Raw genomic sequence first — 20305 nt, 5'->3', positions numbered from 1 at the left:
ACAGCTAGACTTGTTTTATCATGTTAATGCTGGGTTTGTATTGTACTTTAATGTCTTTTTAAATATTTTATACAGTGATGTGAAATAAGCAAGCCAATGCATAAATAGTATTAATAACATCCTTATATAAAGTAGGCAAAAAGAGACTGAAATTAGTGTTTATATTTAGTAAATCCCTGTGTCACGTTGTAGATGCAGATTTGAAATATTAGTCTAACCTGCAGTATAACCAGTGCATTCTCCATTGAGAGATCATCTGATGGCAGCCCTTGACTCTTCCAGATCAACTGTTCACTCTCCGAGCACAGGAATGATCGCAAGTCAAACTCTGAAACAAGCAACAAAAAGGCTTGTGTCTTTATTTGTATTTATTGTCACCATACCTCAGTTTAAATATCACTGAGATAATAATTAGTGCTTTTCATGTACAATTTCAATGCATTTATATTAACGTAAGAGGAGATCAGTTACTGGGGTATTGATTATTGATGTAGTATCATATCATTAAAAAACACAAAGTCACAAAACAGGATTATCAAGTACTGTGATGCTTTCTGAGCCTGGGATTAAAACATAACATCATTATAAATTAAAATTAAAATTACCATTTATTTAGTTAAATGGCAAACAAGCTCTTCGAGAAGACCCTGGAGCTGTAACGTCTGTATGTTCCATGTTGTAACAGTAGAGTCCGTTATGTTGTGTGTGGGCAGCTGTGTCTGAGTAGGCTGCTTGGGACAGGACTTGCCATATGCTGTTGCTAGTGTGGTAAAAGAACTAGTGATATATTTACTCTGTAGTCCAGAGTGAGCCATCCACGAGTCCAGACACTGTCGTCTACGGTCTTCCGAAGCTGCAGACAGGTAGGTGATGAAGGCTGCCGCAAGCAAGGCTCTAACAGGGAGCGTATCCAACTCATTCTTTATCTCGGACATCTAGGACAAAATACAGGTAGGTGAACAAAGTATAAAAACTAATCACATTAGAGTGACGGGCAGTATCGGGAGAAAAGGCGTGGATGTGAGAAAAGAAGGTGGAGCAAGGAGAGAACTGAAGTTGGTACATTGCTCATATGTTGCTAATATGGCCCAGTGCAAAACATGTTTGGTTTTTGTTTGGTTTTCTTCCTAATGACTCTTTAATACTAAACACAGTTATAAATACCAAATGACCACATAAAGTGTTTAACTAGACGAAAAAATGCTAACCCACAAGTGCAGGACCTGGAACACACTTGCTGTTCTGCACCGATTTTACTGACACAGCTGTAAAGACTTCCAGGTTCATCAGGATTCCTTTGAGGTATTTTAATAGCATGTCAGGGGAACACGGGCGCACCCGCACATCTCTGTAAAATACTTAAACATCAGGCTTAATTGCTAACCCTTTTCCCCACTTATATCCACATCTGAGGTTGCAAGTTTTCATGACCTTGAGATCTCTAGTCTACTGCATTAATACATCCTACTTAAAAACTTGCATCTGTTTCACTTACACTGTAGCTGTGTACACCTGACTCATTGGTTTTCCCTTCCTGAGAAACACTAAAACAGCTTAGAAGTATTGATGTATAGTGACCTACAGCTACTGTACAGCGTTGAAGTGAGTGTATGTGTGTACACGTGAAAGTATATGGTAATACGTGAGTGGAGAGCAAACTGGCTCTCTGGTGTAGTCCTTGAGGGAGACGGTGGGACTGAGGGTGTGTGTACGAGCGAGCGTGTCAGGAAGAGATTGAGTGTTTTAATTAAGGTGCAGACAGATGCTGTGGAGAGGAGTAAAAACAGCCAGAAGGGACCCAAGACAGCGGGATCCATCCCCCCTGTCATACACACACACACACCCACGAGCTCTTAGACACTCACGGCTCCTGTTGCTCTTACATGGCAAATGAGCCTCTTTTTGAGTAAATGTGTATAACCTCCCCCACCAATACATATATCATCACAGCCATACATCAAACTACCTGTGCATTCCAGCGTGTGTGTTCTCCGTCCAGTTGTGATATAAGCTGCTGGGCAGCAGTGATCGTGTCCTGAGCTTTTGACACATCGGCCTCCAACTTAGCTGCCTCTGCAGTGTGACACTGAAACCTGCAGAGAAAGTAAGGAGAAAGAAAAGCCAACCGAAAGCAGATGCATTGTAAATATAACAGGTGAGGCTTCCTCTATGACATTTACAGCAGGTAGAGTCATATAGAAAATGAGTGTAGTGAAAGTAGGACATCTTTCAGTTATAAGATGATTGTATTGTATGATTGAACATGGATGAGGAGGAGGAAAACTGAAGACTAAAGAGGACAGAGCACAGGGAGCTCAGTGACACTAATGTAAAGTGTGAAGTTCGACCCTTTGTTGTGCTCTGATGTCGTAAACACTGATGCTGGTAAATGTCTGCCCATGTTTGTTGCTGTTGTTGTTCATTTTTAGGTGGCTCATCATCGCATCAACAAATCAACAGTTCAAGATTAAAAGAAACTACAACCCTAATCTCAATTTAAGACAACAGCACGCAAAAACCAGAAGCAAAACCCAAACTACACAGTATAGAAGGATTAATTGGTGAAGGAAGGATGCATACTTCTCTTTCAACTCATTGACTTTGGCTCCAACAGTGCTGAGCTGGTCTTCTAGTTTATTCTTCCTACTCTCAGTCTTCCTCAGGTTTCTGGACACATACAACACACGCATTGATTTATTGACTTACTTTATGTATCATTTATTGCATGTGTAGCATCGAGAAACTGAGCGTGAGTTAGAGTTGAGTAGAATTAGATGAAGTCAGTGATCACAAGTTTGTTTAAAATAATACAATCTAGATCAAAATTACTTCACAAAACTTAGCAACTTTTTAATTTTTTTAATCAAGAACTTCAACTTTCTTGTTTTTTGTTTTGTTTAAACATACAGCGTTTTACAGGTTGAAAGCATTTTCGGTCTTTTATAGAGTTGTGTTTGTGTGTTTTCCTACTCCAAAAGTCCAGCCTGTTCTCTTTCCAGTGGCTCTATCCTCTCTAGGACGCGGGAGTATTGGACATTGGCTTTGACCCAGGCAGCCAGAGGAGCAGCTGCTGCACTTGCACGCTTTGCATTCTGAATGAAACAACAGTAGCATTACAAATCAGTGAAACAGCCATAATAACTTCTTTAGAAGACAAACACACTAACAAACCAACAACAACAACAAAAAAACAATCAAGCTGTAATAACAACCTCCAACAGTACATCTAATTCTGATTCTGCTACTATGGTAGGCAGACCTTAGGGTCGAAAGAAGCCCTGTTCCTGTTGAGTAGCTCTTCCACACTCTGGCGAATCTCAGGAGTGATGTTCCTGGCTTCAAATGTAGCTATGTCCTCCCTCACACCACGTTTAGCTAGAAAGCTAGAGAAGAGAGGAGTTTTCATGTGTGAGTTCAACATTAAAGCCAAACACAGATGAAATCATCAGAAAGAGATCAAATTAACCCATAAAGCAGATAGTTTAATGTTAATTCAAGCCTAAAATATGAGCCTTTTTTTCCTTAATTAAGCATGAACAGTTGCCCCCCCACCCCCAGCACCACCCCGCCCAAATATACGCACACAACCTACACTCGCTCATTAGCAGTGCAGAAAGGCTTTGTTTATCCTTCCCTTTTCTTCCTCGTTTCCCACCCATTCTCTAACACCTCATCACCTCCTAATGCCTCTTTTTGCTAACCCGAGAGGTGTCGAAGATCCTCATCAATTTAATTACTCCCAACAGGGTAACTCTTCATCTTCCTATCCATCCCTTTACACGTTCTTCCTATCTCTTTTCTCTCACCTCTTCATGCTGACCCAGGAGGTGTCAAAGATGCCCATCAGCCTCAGTACCCCCTCCAGGATGTCTCTGATGACATCGGGAGGCATGCGGAGGGAGCGGATCTCAGACAGCGCTTCAGGCTTGATGTTTCCAACTGCACGCTTTGCTTCATCTACCAAAGGCTAGAGGGCAGCAGGGGAAAAGGCAGCGAGAGATGCACAAGTACGTGAAGGATAAGCACAATGGGGATTGCAAGCCTTGAAAAGGGGGGATGTTTTCTCGTAACTTACAGAAATGGGCATGCTCACAAAAACAGGCAACAAACCACTTACCTGTACTTCTTTCAGCTCGTCGTCGATTTTGGCTTTTCTCTCTTCAATTTTGGACACTTCTTGAGCCATTTTCCCTTTCAATTTTTCCATCTCTGCCTTCTGGTCACTGGCATTCTGGAAAATCCAAAAAATAAGGAAAATGTTCAGTACACTAGATTAAAAAACAGGCTTTTAGCATGTACTGAAGTTAGGGGAAAAAGGCTTAATCAGGATTGAAAGTAAGCAGCTGAATATATGATTTCTATATAATCATCTGTATTGTATTTTACATTTATAGGATTTTTTTAGGAATATTGTGACACTGATGATGAAAAAGCAGTGAGGACAAATGTTTGGCCGCATCATTTTCCAACAGGTCCTCTCTCTGACCTCTTCAAACCTGAAAGTTTTATCACATCACATTTTCATCTAAAGCTAATCCCAACATTGGCTTTTTTTCCCATCCCTATAATTCTTCCATAGTCAAGGCTCCAGGTCTTGCTATATGCCACATATATTCCCCTTTTCTGCTCCAAACCTTATTTTCATTCTTCCTTAACGGCTCTCTTAATATTTCCATCTTTGCCAAGCCTCAGTCAGTCTTCCATCTATTTTGTTTACACTCTTCCCATCGTTGTTCCAGTGTTCCTCGCTTCTCTCCCTGCTGTCTCCATCCCCACAGGCGACATAGCTACTACAGACCAAAGGGATGAGTCTAGTTCTTAATTATCACTCTGCAAAACTGACTCCTCTGACAGTTATTTCTTTTTCTTTCTTATTTTTGTTTCTCATCTCCTTTCTTCCTCCCGCCCTCTAACTCAACAAACCCAATCCCCACAGAGTGAAAGATAGAAGGATATCATAACTAATGAACAAGGTTCATCTCCTTTTCCCCTTCCACACATCTATCCAACCATCCATCCTCGAGACAGACCCAGCAGGAGGAAATGGAAATGGGGGTATCAGGAGATGAGAATGAAAGGAAAGTCACAAAACAAACAAATACACATACGTACACAAACTAAATAAATAGTGTCTTCACAGCAGGGAGGATATTGCCATGGGAAAGGCAGAAAGTTTTTTGTATAATGCAATGCAGATGAAAAAGAAAGCCAGAGAAGAGAAGAGAGGAGAGAAGTTGGATAGATAGACATAGAATAGATATAAGTTAGAAAAGACATGAAACCCTGCAGGACTACTGTCCTGAGCCACACACGTATACCCACATCCACCCATCCCAATACACAGTCACTAGCGGACAATGCACCAGCAGCACAGACATACACACCTGCATGGAGGTTGTGATTTCCTGCAGGGCAGAATCTGCCTCCTGTTGTTTAGTCCTCAGCAGTTCGCTCTGCTCTGCAGCCCGCCTCTTTAGTTCATCAACCAATGTTTTAGCTTCATTCAGCTTAGAAACGCCTGCCTGTAGACATAACATGTATTACTTTACAAGTAATGTCAAACTTGTTTCCTCTTAAAGATTCAATGGAATTTGTGTGTGCAATGTTTACCAACAACATTTACGGTTGCTTTGTAATTGTACTTTCTCATATCAGTGTGTAAAACTGCAGTAAAACTTTAAATAAAATACTACACAGGATGAATGCTGGGCACAAGCTCATCTATCAGGGCTGGATACAGTTCCAAAAACCAAATAACTTCTCTAATCCATGTCTTTTATTTGCTGTGTGTCGTTTTCACCGCAAGGCTCTTTTAAAACCCTTATCGTCACTAAAAGTCAAATCAAGAGCTATTTTATGTGTAGATCTATCGATTTTCAAGTCTAGGATAAACAATTCTCATCAGTTGTTCCAAAAATAAGTTGCTTCTTACGGAAGTAGTAAAACTCATACTACTTATAATTCTGTATCACAGGGTAGATTTGCAATTTTACCTGCAGATGCTGCTGTCTTGTAGTAAGCTGCTTTTGCTTCCGACTGTATAATGCGGTGTAAACATGCAGAAAGGCCATGTACTTGCTCGGTGTTGCACCGTGTTCGCGGCATGACTCATGGACCATCAAGAACAATCGGGACAGATCCCCCTGCCCAGACCCTCCTGAGAGTCACAGGTGAAAAAAAAGATGCACAAAGAGAAAAAGTTGATATAAAGTCATTCTGATTACACTAAAAATATAGAGCCATTAAATATGTCTAAGTATTATAAGCTTATGATACTACTACTATTAATAAAATAAGATAATTCATCTTAATTTATCACATGGTAGTGACTAAATGGAAATATGAGTAAAATAAAATAAACAAACAAATAAATAATAATAATAACAATAATAATAATAACAATAATAACAATAAAAGCCTTTATGGTAGACAGTTCAGATGGAAGCCCCTCCTCAGTAAGAGGATAGCCCACCTGGAGTTTGCCTGAAAGACTCTCAGACCATAGAAACAAAACTCTCTGGTCTGACAAAACAAAGATTGAACTCTTTGGCCTGAATGCAGAGTCTCATGTCTGAAGGGAATCAGACACCGAAACCCGACTGAACATCTCTGGAGAGATCTGAAACTGGCTATGCATCGACACACCCTCCCTATCCACCTGATGGAGCTTGAGAGGTTTTACAACAAAGAACGGGAAAAACTGCCCAAAAATAGATGCGCCAGCTTATAGCATCATACTCAAAAAGACTTGATTGCTGCCAAAGGTGCTTCAACAAAGTGTTGTGCAGTCTGTGAGTACTATTACACTGTAGATAAATAGAAAATAAATACGAGACTGATTATCTATTTATTTGTTTAAACAACATTGACCAGTTCTAATTTTTTCGTTTTTCAATGTGATTAATCATGCCAACAGCATGAACAACTATAAAATGGCTCAAATGCACTTTGTCATCACTCCTATTTCAAAGTCACTCACATTGTGAAGGTGATAGCTTCGCGTGTATACAATTCTGCATTGGCATTTATCAGCTATCTGACAACATTTTAAGTCCAGAGATCATCAATCATTCATGAACTGTGACTTAATGTTCATGTGCTTACCTGAGCTTTTCCTCTTGCTGCCCTTTTCTCTTTCGGTCTCCTCCCCTCCCTGCTCAGTTTTTGCCAACAACAGCTCAGGTATCTGACAAGCAACACGTTTAGGTTTACCAGATTTGCAAATGTGACTATAAAAGAACTGGTGTGTGCACAAATATGACCGCAACACCTTGATTTTTAAAAATAACCTGTAAAGTAAAAAAAAAAAAGTTTTCAATTTTAAAATTCCAACAATGAGAGAAAACCAATTCATTATTAGGGCTGCTGTATTAGGTCAACAGACATTAGTAGAGCAGAATTACACAGGTCTGTCTTTAAAGGTTGGAAGGAATGTGCATTGCTAATCTCATAAGCAACACTTAGCGTGAGCTTTATTAACAGCTGATGATTTAATGCCCATTTTGATCTTGCTGTTCTGATATTAACCTTTTTCATGCTGCTTTCAGACCATCCTTCCATCCACTGGACAGAGCACTTGCGGTAAAAAGCTGGGTTGCTCTCACAGTTGATGGTGAAGTTAGGGTTGGAGGAGTCCATGATCAGAACAATGTGGAGGTTCTGCTGGATTCCTGAGTGGGATGTGAGACAGTGGTGAAGGGAATTCATCGGGAAACTTTGATGAAAGGTGGACACGGTGTGGGACAATGACAGGCATTGGTATTATCACTAATAATACCAATATATATTATAGTTTTTAAGTATTTATCTTTCGTGATGTTGCACTGACCGGAGACATCTTTCAATTTCATTGTACTTGTGACAATGACAATAAAGAATATTCATATTCATAATAGCATCTTTATTAACTTGGAGAGAAAAGGTGAGGAGTAAGCTCTTTAGTGGTTTTACTTTGCCAATAATGGTTATTGATTTGATTCACAAGCAGCAACCTCTGTGACATTGCAGCATTTATACAGTACCAACAACAGTGCGCAGCAATGAAGCAGAAGAACACAGTCGGATATAATCAAGGAGAAAAACAGAAAAAACAATCTCTGTAACAAAATGTCACATATAATAGAGGTTTACAGTGAGAAGAGGCCCTAATGAAGGAACAATGAACAACAGAAAGACAGAGGGACCATGCTGTCAATAAAACCACAATACTGACTGTGAGAGAAATAGTTGTAGAGAGGTCCGGTGAATCCATCCTGGGAAGCACCATCTTTCAGTGACGAGAGGAGTGGCTCCAGTTCCTCAGGGGTATATAGACCTGGAACTTCACCTGAAAAATGTCCCCAGGATACATTAGAACTACAACTTAACTACAACAGAGAAAATTCTTGAGTGTATGATCCATATTCAAATGCACATCTCATATATAGTTTATAATTTTAGGAGACACACATTTCTTTCTTCTTCTTGCAAGAAGAAGAAAGAAATGTGTGTCAGGTAATCATTGAACATGTTCAATGATTACCTGATCTCAACCCAACAAGGCACACTTTTTCAGATGAAACTGAACATTAAAAACAATGCTCATATTTAAAGTTTTGGTAGTTTGCCCAGTTACTTTTGAGACTCTGAAAATGATTCCTGAACAGTAAATGAAATACTTTTGGTAAACCCCTTGAATTAGAGCTGAAAGTCATTTGACAAGACTTTGTACGCAAGATGAACAATATCACCCAATAACCACTCAGATCTGTCTGCTCAGAGTGAAGCTGGAGTGGGGGATGGTTGGATGGTTAGCCTAGCATGAAGTCTGTGAGCAGGAAGAAAATTCTGGTCTGACTAAACCCAAAGGTCAAAATAATTTCTTCTATCAGAACATAAACCCATCTAAAACCATAGTCCAGCTATATATTGCAAATACTGTTTAAGATTTGCAGTGTGACAATCGCAGTTTAAACATTAACTCTTAAATGAAGCTACAATTTCTTGAGTCCCAATAACTCACGTTTCTATAAATAAAAAAATAAGGCAAAAGCATAAATAAACACAACACATACCTGATGACAGCAGGCTGTTCACCATCTCTAAGAAAGCTGGGTGGACAAACTGATAGTCCTCTAATAGTAAAACCACCTGTTGGCCCTCCAGACCTGCCAGCTGCATCACCTAATCACACAGTATCCACACAAATATATTATATAGTGCCATCAGCTGAGATTACATAGTCTATGCTTAAACCTCCGCAAAGTGAGACATCTGTCAACATATGATAATGGGTACTGATTTAATGCATAAAAATCAACTAAAACGACAGAAAATTCTTTTATCAGTAACTATTCACTTTTAATGGTAATTATAGGTGTCACTCAATCTGAAAAAAACACACAAATGCTCAACAGGGAGTTCTTCAGAATAGGAACCGTATAGCCTGCAGGATTAGTGTGTAACGTGTGATTATCTCTAAGAGCATTTTGCAAATGCAATTTATTAAAGTATAATGTGAACCAGATAAAGAGATAAAATCTAATAAAGGAAATCCACTTACCGTCTTGAGATCACTGTTGAAATGCTTCAGGGTGTAACCACGGGAGATTTTTGGAGTAAACAACGTGTATCCGTGCATGTGTGACACTAGGCACGTGGCTGTGTGCCGACCCACTCCGCTGCGCCCTGCCAAAAGCAGAGACCCACCAGGTCTGCTTAGGACCCGATCTACCCTGGACACAAAGTCGCACACTTCCCAGAACAGGAGAAGATCCAGCTCCCTGTTATCTCGACTGTACAGCACGACTCCCTAGAGGAAAACGAGGAACAGACACACAGGTGAAGGAGGTACACAGCAGCAAACACAGTGAAGTGAAAATAAGAAAACAAAGACAAAGAAATGCAAACACAGAGTTAGACATGACGATGAAAAAAGAAGCACAAAAACAGAAGTTTATAAATTTACTAAAGCAAAGTGGCAGTACCATTTCTTTTACTTTAAATTAGGTAAAAAGTTTAAGCTTTTTTAGCAAAATATGACACTAGTGCAGATTATCCTGTCTAAAATGCTATTGATATACTGATGATTTATTGTATTAGTGCATTTGCACATAAGGACCATATCAGTGTTTTAGCTAAGAAGAATAAAGAGAAAATCCCTATAGTTGCTGTAACACTGTGTAGACACATCTTTCTGTCCACAGTTAATCCAACAAGTCTAACAACAGTCTCTTACTGCGTACCTTCTGTATAACTTGTTTTAAATCAGTAGAGTCCAGGCGTCCCAGTTGTTTGCCATGAGGAGGCAGAGACTGGCCAGGAGTGATCACAGCCCCCTCAGACGCTCCCCATGTCACATAGAAACCATCTGCAAACAGACAAAATAACAGACTATTAGTGGACATGTTAAATTACATGGAGGTTGTCTAAGAAAAAATAAAAGTGCAGCATAGACAGTGTTGTACTAGCAATCAACTGTGTATGAAACACAGAAGTGCAGAGAGTGCATCCACCATCAGGGCTAAATGGCCCATTTTGTCAGTTCAAAGAAAGTGATCCAGATCTGCAATCAGCTTTGATGGGTTTTTACTTTGCCCATGATTCACATCTTCACCAGATTTCCTAAAATGAGGGTGGGTAATTGTTGCACAATGTTGTTGACAAACAAACAGACATCAAATTGTATTCTCGAATGTAGTTTGTGCCTTTATAAGCAACTTGTGCACAAGAAATTTTTGTTTTTGCAATCCCTGTTTTCCAGGTGGCCACAGTCTGGGAGAGGCATTCCTCACTGGGGATACAAGGCAATCTACAAGCTGATTAGATTAAAGATTTAGATTAGATTTGTCTGCCTCTTTGTAACCGAGCCAGTTTTCTCTATAAGGGTTTTCAGTGCTATTTTTATGACAAAAGCTAGCAAAAGCTACATCTTTTCACAGATTTCCAGACTGCTGTAAAGCACATTATTAAACACAATACATAGTATTATTGCTAACACAGTGAGCTGGTTCCCTTTCAGTCGATTCACTCGGTACAACACATAAGTATGGATATGGATATGGATATCACGCCCTCGCGTGTCCTGGCTGAAGAAACGTTTATTCACACCTTCAGGGCAGATGACGTGTGATGACATGTGCATGGTCCCTCCTGAGGGATGCGGTTTCTCTTTGCACGACAGCAAACAGCACGATGCCTACCCTGTCTGCCTGGGGGTCGTCCACACTAGGAGAGCGTTGACGGAGCCCAAAGCCTGTGCGTTTTGTCGCCAGCTCGGGCGCTTGACCCTGGAAAGATGGGTGATGTTTGTGGAAAAAGTGCTGGGACGCTTGGCTGTCGCACGGCATGACCCTCTCCTTTCTGAGTCTGAAGACGAGGATTATCCAGTCGATGTCCTAACACTCTGACTCTCCCAAGCACAAACCCCCTGCACACAAAATGCCTCAGGTTGTAACTCCCTGTTCAGGTGTGTTAAATGTTCAGGTGACCACATCAAGTGTTCCTGCTGTTTTTCATTGTTGTGCCCCAGAAAAGGTGCATCCAACAAAATGTGTGAATGTACATGTTTCCATGTTACAGTCAATAAAGAGTGTTGTTTATTCTCAAACAATCACAAATGCTCAGCCTGCAGGCAGAATGAGCCAGGTCAGGCAGGTGGTGCAGTCCCCTGCAGACACACTGAGGGGCAACAACGCCCCGCCGTCAGTGCTGCAGGTCAGCCGGCTGGCTGCTCACTTCCCTCAGTGGCGCGCTTGCGCCCCCTCTCTGTGGGTGCTGCGAACCTTTGCCATGGGTTACCGGTTCCGGGTCAAACTGTCTCGTTTCCGGAGACTCGTAAACACGACTGTCGACACAGAGGCGGCCATGATACTCAGAGACGAAATAAAGGTGCTATTGCAGAAAAGAGCAATACGAGTGGTCCCCACTTCGGAGACAGACAAAATCTGGTACAGCCGTTATTTTGTTGTTCCAAAAAAAGGTGGAGGGCTTCGTCCCATCCTTGACCTGCGAGTCTTGAACACATATCTACGGACGTACAGGTTCAAGATGCTAACACTCAGACAATTCTTGAATGCAGTCGGCCCGGGAGATTGGTTTGCAACAATCGATCTAACAGATGCTTATTTTCATGTGGTTATACACCCGAAACACAGGCAGTTTCTGAGGTTTGCATTCGAGGGCATAGCCTACGAATACCTAGTGCTGCCGTTCGGGCTGTCGCTCGCTCTTCGCACCTTTACGAAATGTGCCGAGGCAACGCTACCGCCCCTCAGAGAGAGAGGCATCCGCATCTTAGCCTACCTAGGCGACTGGGCTCTCATAGCTTGCTCCAGAGAGCAGGCGGAGACACAGCTGTCGCTGGTTCTGTCACACATTCAGACTCTGGGGTTCTCTGTGAACTTTCAAAAGAGCTCGCTAACCCCGAGTCAGCTGATTTCTTTCCTCGGTTTGGAAATATGCTCACTTTCCAGCACGTTTGTCTGAGAACAGAGTGGCTGGTTTAATCGCTGCCTCGCTCAGTTTCAGCTGGGACGCAGACTGCGTTTCCAGACGATATTACATTTGTTGGGCATGATGTCATCTATGATCGCCATAGTGCCACTTGGACAGTTAAAGATGAGAGCGTTTCAACACTGGACTCTCTCTCACCGCCTGTTTGCATTGCGTCACCTCCGGAGCAGGCTGACGGTAACCGCATCTTGCATGCTAGCTCTCCGTCCTTGGAGGGAGCCCGGGCTGCTGCATCAGGGCTCTTGGATTGGGAGGGTGTTGTTTTGCAAAATGGTGTCCTCAGATGCTTCCCTAAGAGGGTGTGGAGAGCTGTGTGAGGGTGCATCAGTGAGAGGGATCTGGTCCGCAGCCCAGCACGAGCTGCACATCAACCACTTAGAGCTGTGTCTCTAAGGGCCACCTGAACCTGGGGCCAGACCTTCTCTCCATGGGGGGGGTCCTCCATTCTCTCTGGTGATAGAATGGAGGTTACACCCTTTAATAGTGGCTCAGATTTGGGATCTATTTGGCAAGGCGCAAATAGATCTTTTTACCTCCAGGGTAAATACTCACTGCCCCCTGTTCTTCTCCATAATCGACCACGATGCACCCTTGGGCATGGATGCACTAGCGCACCAATGGCCAGATGTGCTCCTGTATGCATTTCCCCCAGTGGAAATGATATCTCCAGTTCTAGAGAGAGTGCGTCGGCAGTCTCTCTCTCTGCTTCTAGTGGCCCCTTGGTGGCCCACAAGGTCGTGGTATGCAGAGATAATCAACCTGCTAGCAGCGAGTCCTTGGCAGCTTCCTCTCCGCAGGGATCTCCTCTCTCAGGCGGGAGGAGAAGTGTTTCATCCGCGCCCAGATCTGTGGCGCCTTCATGCTTACCTGCTGAGAGGTTAAACTTGACTCACAAAGGCTCCTCCCCTTTGTGAGTGTGGACGCTTCATCTCTTTGCTCTTGAATGCTTTGCTTCTTATATTGATTTTTATTGATTTTTATGCTGATTTTTTCCCTTTTTTCCGTGTGAGCTTACCTGCGATAACTTCTGGACACTTGTAGATCATTAGGACTAGAGTGTTCTTAACAGAAACAGCAACATTTTATGGTTACCTTGTCCTCAGCGCTCCGTGTGTCTGTGGCCTAGACACAGCTGAAGCCTGATTACAGCGTCTGGGCACCGAGCAGCCTCAATAGCCTGGAAAGGTGCTAACCGCTAGGCTAACTAGCAACAAGATGCCTTCCCTCTCCACAGATGACTACCACAGCCTCCTGCAGAAGATTGCAGTACTGGAGACAAAAATTCATCGCTTAGAAGTAAACGTGGAGGTAAATGGACTGTGTGGAAATGAAACAACCTTGCCTTTGATTCAAAACAATGGCGATGAGCAAGCTAGTACACAGCTAAGGAGCACAGATAACATGACCAAGAAAGTAGACTCTGTGCATTATTATAAATCCTCAAGTGATAATCCCCCCTTAGACTGTCTTGGTGCAAAACCAAGACATAAATCATGTCTCCTGGAAGGGGGAGGACGTATCACAGGCAGGGCACAGCGAGCTGAAATCTCTGAAACCGACTGGCCTTCACTTCCTACGAGACAGAGAAGCTCTTCTACCCCTGTATACGGGAGGAAACAGGACTGGACAACCGTGAATAGGAAGGTTAACAACAAACCTCCAAAACAACTGAATGTGAAACTGCAGAACAGATTTGCTCCACTATCAAAGGACCCTGGATCTATATCGGACAACCATCCATCTAAAAGCAGCGAAATAAGGTCTGAAAATCTGTTGAAAAGTGAAAGGCCACAGGGAAAGCTAAAGGCTAGGCCTGAAACTCTGATTGTGGGTGACTCTGCCGTAAAGGATGTACAAAGGATGTGCGGTAAGAACACTAAAGTCCTCTGCTTTCCTAACGATATGGTCAACAACCTGAAGGAGAGAATTCTTCAAATTGCAGATGAATATCCAACTGTGACAAACATTGTTCTGCATACAGGGTCAAACGATGTGTCCAAACAACAGTCGGAGGTTCTGAAACGGGACTTTACTGGATTATTAAATACTGTAAACTCTCTGAATGCAGCTGTATTCATCAGTGGACCTGTACCGCCGGTCAGAGGAGGAGACGAGAGATTCAGCAGGTTGTTTACACTGAATAAATGGCTTATATCAGCATGTGCTGACCACTCAGTGCATTTTATCGACAACTTTAATATTTTTTGGGAACGCAGGCATCTGTTCAAAGCAAATGGATTTAATTTTAACAAGTCAGGGGTGAAACTGTTCACCTCCAACTTGTTTTATTCCATACGTCATCCATCCGTGCTTGGTGCCAAGGCTGAGATAAACGAGGAGTTATCTCATAAAGAGGAACAAACAGTACTCCAAGAACAGACAAAGCCCAGCAGAAACCTTGAGGAGGAGCTCCATTTGCCCCCACCCGGGAAGAGCCTCAGAAAGGAGAGACATCCATGGCATCTGAGGAAGAGCCTCAGAAAGGAGAGACATCTAAGGCAAGAAGAGGGGTCCCTATTTGCCTCCAACTCTCTCAACAACACCAACGACCAGGACAAGGGACCACGACCTTCCCCAGTCCCCCAAACCCCTGACAGGCCATCACCCTCCTCCCCCTCCCTTTCTCCCTCCTCCCCACACCTGAAATTCACTGAGGAGATGATGGAGCGGGTCAGTGCTGGGCTCAGATCTACCCCCCGTCCCAATCCCTTTTTGTCCCCCATAAACCCCCCACCAGAGCGGCCAAAGGTTCGCCATCGAGCCCCACCCTCAACAGAGCAATCGAAGTCACATTGCCCAGCCTCGCCCCCCTTAGTTCCTCTTCATGCCCTGTCTCCGCAGTCTGATGCGTGATGTGTGAAGGGTCCGGGCTGTGAGGATTATGGCAGTGATGACTTTTCCCAGGAGAAGCTGGGACCCTGTTTACTAGAAGGTTTTAAAATTTCTGTACTTTTAGGTGACAGGAGACATGTGGCCTGGTCAAAACACAGAGAGCTGCACTCTAAAAGATCTTTAAACATAGTAAACATACCTTGTGTGCCACAGACTGCTCCCAAACACGAGGGGACAAGTAATACCTCTAAAACACTTAAGTTGGCTTTATTAAACATTAGATCTCTAGCTGGGAAAACATTTTTAATTAATGATTTAATCACTGAGCACAGCCTTGATTTTATGTTTTTAACTGAAACTTGGTTGGACCAAAGTAACAGTGGAGCTGTTCTCATCGAGACGACCCCTCCTAACTACAGTTTTATCAGTGAGGTCAGGGCGAGCAGGAGAGGAGGAGGGGTTGCTGTCTTATTTAATGAATCATTTCAATGTAAGCAGCTATCTCCTGGAAGTTTTCAGTCTTTTGAATATGTGGCTTTACAGCTGAAGGCCCCATCCAAAGTTGTGTTTCTTAATGTTTACAGGCCTCCCAAATACTGCACAGACTTTTTTAATGACCTCAGTGAACTGCTGTCTGTGATCTGTGTTGATTTTGACTGTGTAATTATTGCTGGGGATTTTAACATTCATGTGGACAACCCTCAGGACAAAGGGACTAAAGACCTGAGTAACACTCTGGGCAACTTTGGGCTGACTCAGCATGTAACAGAGGCCACACATAATAGAGGACACACTCTTGACCTACTGATCTCCAAAGGCCTGAGCATTTCAAAGGTTACTGTGTCTGATGTGGGCCTGTCTGATCATTACTGTGTTTTCTTTGAAAGTAAAATCTCAGCCCACACAAATATATCAACAACAGTGATCACAAAACGGTGTATAACTGAACACAGTAGTGAGATCTTTAACCAGGTCTTCCCATTAACACCTGACCTGTCCAGAGGGTCAGTCAATGAGCTCGTCAATAGCTTCAATGCTAACATGTTAAATGTAATGGACACTATTGCTCCCATTAAGGTGAAGGTTATCTCTGGAAGGAAAAAGTCTCCATGGAGAAACTCCACACTGGTGAAAAATGAAAAAAGAGAGTGTAGGAAAGCTGAGCGCAGATGGAGAAAAACAAACCTCCAGGTTCATTATGACATTTATAAAGAGAAACTTCACAATTATAATTTACAACTGAGGAATGCAAGGAGGTCCTACTTCTCTGACATCATCACTAAAAACAGCCATAATGCTCGGGTCTTATTTTCTACAGTTGACAGGCTAACAAACCCCCCTGTGTCAGTGGCAGCTGAACTTCATTCGACCATGGCCTGCAATGACTTTGCCAAATTCTTCACTGAAAAAATCCAAAAAATTAGACAAGCAATTGGTACATCAACAGCAGATCCAGGATATGTACTGTGTCCACCAAAAAACTGTTTAAACACCATGAAACAGTTTCAACCTATTAACAGCAAAGACCTGGAGGACATCTTAGGTCAACTGAACTCCTCCTCCTGCTGTTTAGATGTCCTGCCAACAAGTTTTTTCAAAAAGGTCTCAAAGACTTTAGAGTCAGACCTGTTACAGATCGTCAACTTTTCTTTATTATCAGGTGTGTTTCCAGAATCACTAAAAACTGCTGTAATCAAACCTATACTGAAAAAGGACAATCTTGACAAGACACAAATGAACAACTACAGGCCGATCTCAAATCTCCCGTTTTTAAGTAAGATCATTGAAAAAGCAGTTTCTCAACAGCTCAGTTACTTCTTAAAACAGAATAATTGCTACGATGCCTTCCAGTCAGGTTTTAGACAGAACCACAGCACTGAAACCGCTCTGACCAAAGTGTTTAATGACATATGTCTGAATACAGACAGTGGAAAAATGTCAGTCCTAGTTTTACTGGATCTCAGTGCAGCATTTGATACAGTTGACCACAACATATTACTCAAACGACTGGAGAACTGGGCAGGTCTTTCAGGAACTGTACTAAACTGGTTCAAAACATACGTAGAAAACAGGAAATACTTTGTATCAATAGGTAACTTCACATCTGAGCAGACAAGTATCACATGTGGAGTTCCCCAAGGTTCCATCTTGGGACCCCTTCTGTTTAACATCTACATGCTCCCACTGGCACAGATTATAAACAACAACAAAATAAACTATCACAGCTATGCAGATGACACACAAATATATATCACAATGTCACCAGGAGACCGAGGCCCTGTACAGGCTCTTGGTAAATGCATTGAGGAAATCAATGACTGGTTGTGCCACAATTTTCTCCAGCTAAACAAAAACAAAACTGAGGTAATAGTCTTTGGCGCCAAAGAAAAACGATTACAGGTCACCAGAGAACTTCAATCTATACATCTAAAAACCACAAACCAGGCGAGAAATTTGGGTGTAGTGATGGATGCAGACTAAACTTAGAAAAACACATTAAGACAATAACAAAGTCAGCTTACTATCACCTCAAGAATATATCAAGGATAAAAGATCTGATGTCCCAACAGGACCTGGAAAAACTAGTCCATGCATTCATTTTTAGTAGGCTTGATTACTGTAACAGCATCTTTACAGGTCTACCTAAAAAATCAGTCAGACAACTACAGCTCATTCAGAACTCTGCTGCTCGAGTCCTCACTAAGACCAAAAAAGTGGACCACATCAGTCCAGCTCTGAGGTCTTTACACTGGCTGCCTGTCCGTCAGAGGATAGACTTTAAAGTTCTGATGCTGGCCGATAAAGCTCTGAATGGTTTAGGACCAAAATACATCAATGACCTCCTGACCCAGTATAAACCATCCAGATCCCTCAGGTCATCTGGATCCGGTCTTTTATCAGTTCCCAGAGTCAGAACCAGACACGGAGAAGCTGCATTCAGCTTTTATGCTCCTTATATCTGGAACAAACTCCCAGAAAGCCTCAGATCAGCTGAAACACTCAGTTTATTTAAATCCAGGTTGAAGACTCACCTGTTCTCAGCTGCATTTGAATAAAGCACCAAATCCACACTTTAAGCTTAAATTTCAAAACTTACATTTAACTACTGATTTTATCTACTGTTCTGATTTTCTCTGTTTTGATTTTATATACTGTTGTTTGTTTGTTTGTTTGTTAATTAGTTAGTTAGTTTATTTGCTTGTTTTAATCAATTTTAAATCATGCTTTTTATTTGTTCTTGTTTCTAATGTCTCTGTAAAGCACTTTGAATCACCTTGTTGTTGAATTGTGCTATACAAATAAACTTGCCTTGCCTTGCCTTGCCTTGATTGCTAAGGGTTTGCCACCTAGTGTGATAGCGACAATTCAGAGCGCTAGGGCCTCATCTACTAGGGCCTTGCGCATGTCATCACACGTCATCTGCTTTAAAGGCGTGAACAAAGGTTTCTTCAGCCAGGACACGCAAGGGGGTGATATCCCATACTTATGTGTTGTACTGTACCTTGTTCCTCTCCTTCAGGGAACAGAAGTGTCGGGGTTTATCTTTTACTCTAATCTTTTTGATATCACAGCGTCCAAAGTAAAGCTTGTGTACAACATGGACAACACTAGATGACCTTCTGGTATTATCCAGAAGAAATCTCAGAACTTTATCAATCAGTGAATAAGACATACTACTAGGCACAGAGTTGGCTCTGTTGACACACTGAAAGCAAGCAAAGCAAATGGAAAAAAAATCAATAATTAAAATCATTACTAGTTTAGTATTCAAAACAGACCATTAACAGAGATATTGCCACGTGTAAATATATATGCAGAGCTGTCAAAAAGGGCTCTAATCATATACTGCTTTCATTCAGACATGCCCAGCCAGTAATATTGACATTAACTGCTTAAAAGCCTCGTTCAGTAATAGTCTTTCATGGTCAGACCTAATATTTGGCTTATGACTTAGAAGTAAGAGCACAGCCATCCCATACCAGTCATGTTATCTAGAGCATCAGAGCTCCAGTCCCCTCGTATGATGGAGGAGAGGATGTTATCAAAGGTGTGAAGGTCTTTGGAGGAAACTAGTCGGTCTCTGAAGAGCCTCCTGGCCTCGTATGCTACCACCTCCAACACGCTGTCTGTCACATTAGATTGAGCTAAAGGGAACAAGTGAGATACACACACACACACACACACACACACACACACATATATGAATTAAGACTTAACAGAATATAGTTTAAAAAAGACCTTTACACATTTACACAAAATTAAGATTTATTCATTTTGTTAGACCCCCCCCCCCCCCCCCCCCTTCCCCGATAATTTAAATATTTAGGTGATCTCATACCAGGTGTTAGCTAAATGTATACGTTAAATATACAATCCAAATTTTAGTCTGCCTAAACCTGGCATTTAGTTTCATAATAATCACACTATTACTCAGGATTTAATATGAGTCAAAGGGCTGTTTTTGACAATGCTCAGTATGACAAAATCACCTCCCTGGATCACACATATGTAATAAATTTCCCCACGAAACAGCAGAGTGCTACTTGCTGAAAACTGGAGGGACAAGCCAGATTTGTGATACTATGGAACACTGGTTTCAACGGTGCCTGAAAATACTGAAACATGACAAACACAGACACAGTTCTGTCTCTGGGGTTTTCCTAGCAATTTAAATTCTAAAAACCATTACAGGAAAAAAAAATAAATGTAAATTTTTCCTGCATTTTTTTTTATTCCCATGACTTTTGATTTCCAAAATCCACTTTATAATGATTCCGCCACCAGCAGTAAGGCAAATAAATCCTCGCTTATTTTGGAGTTTTAAGGCAAACACTGATATTGATATTTGTTAATATGAATAATTAACAATATTGGTTGTTTAATAAAAAAAGCAATTACCACAAAAACAAACAAAAAGCAATTCTAATTTATAATTTGTAAATTTCTGAGTATATACAGAATGGGCTCCACGAGCTGCATC

The 20305-nt window shown here is 41.8% G+C and overlaps 2 protein-coding genes across 4 annotated transcripts in view; one reads left to right on the top strand and one right to left on the bottom strand.

Annotated features, from left to right (window-relative positions):
- The window catches only part of dync2h1 (dynein cytoplasmic 2 heavy chain 1), a 136025-nt gene that overhangs the window by 78437 nt on the left and 37283 nt on the right, over positions 1-20305 (bottom strand). For all 3 annotated transcript variants that reach the window (XM_085381092.1, XM_085381091.1, XM_085381093.1), the window contains exons 52-68: positions 19305-19469; positions 10224-10348; positions 9542-9790; positions 9054-9162; positions 8213-8326; positions 7528-7670; positions 7105-7186; positions 5994-6157; positions 5385-5522; positions 4118-4231; positions 3807-3967; positions 3260-3383; positions 2971-3092; positions 2581-2667; positions 1967-2093; positions 794-935; positions 219-328 (exon numbers count right to left, since the gene is read on the bottom strand). In XM_085381092.1, coding sequence (XP_085237218.1) covers positions 219-328; positions 794-935; positions 1967-2093; positions 2581-2667; positions 2971-3092; positions 3260-3383; positions 3807-3967; positions 4118-4231; positions 5385-5522; positions 5994-6157; positions 7105-7186; positions 7528-7670; positions 8213-8326; positions 9054-9162; positions 9542-9790; positions 10224-10348; positions 19305-19469 — 2276 coding nt within the window. The remainder of the gene's footprint in view (positions 1-218; positions 329-793; positions 936-1966; positions 2094-2580; positions 2668-2970; positions 3093-3259; positions 3384-3806; positions 3968-4117; positions 4232-5384; positions 5523-5993; positions 6158-7104; positions 7187-7527; positions 7671-8212; positions 8327-9053; positions 9163-9541; positions 9791-10223; positions 10349-19304; positions 19470-20305) is intronic.
- Positions 13406-15494, top strand: LOC146653944 (uncharacterized). The gene is made up of 2 exons (XM_085380171.1): positions 13406-14359; positions 14474-15494. Exons 1-2 carry the CDS (start codon positions 13708-13710, stop codon positions 15343-15345), a joined length of 1524 nt encoding a protein of 507 aa, XP_085236297.1. The 5' UTR covers positions 13406-13707; the 3' UTR covers positions 15346-15494.

The sequence above is a fragment of the Rhamphochromis longiceps genome, linkage group LG14 (assembly GCF_057381845.1).
Source record: "Rhamphochromis longiceps isolate RC_006_pf linkage group LG14, R_longiceps_female_GT1.1, whole genome shotgun sequence".
Classification (NCBI taxonomy): Eukaryota; Metazoa; Chordata; class Actinopteri; order Cichliformes; family Cichlidae; genus Rhamphochromis; species Rhamphochromis longiceps.
Note: the sequence above shows the minus strand (reverse complement) of the source record. Positions and strands in the feature narration are given on the sequence as shown.

Excerpts from the sequence above, each read along its gene's own strand:
- LOC146653944 (XM_085380171.1), top strand. The coding sequence starts at position 13,708 with ATGCCTTCCCTCTCCACAGATGACTACCACAGCCTCCTGCAGAAGATT. Across the intron at positions 14,360-14,473 it reads GGATGTACAAAGGATGTGCG|GGTCAAACGATGTGTCCAAA; the intron begins GTAAGAACACTA and ends TTCTGCATACAG.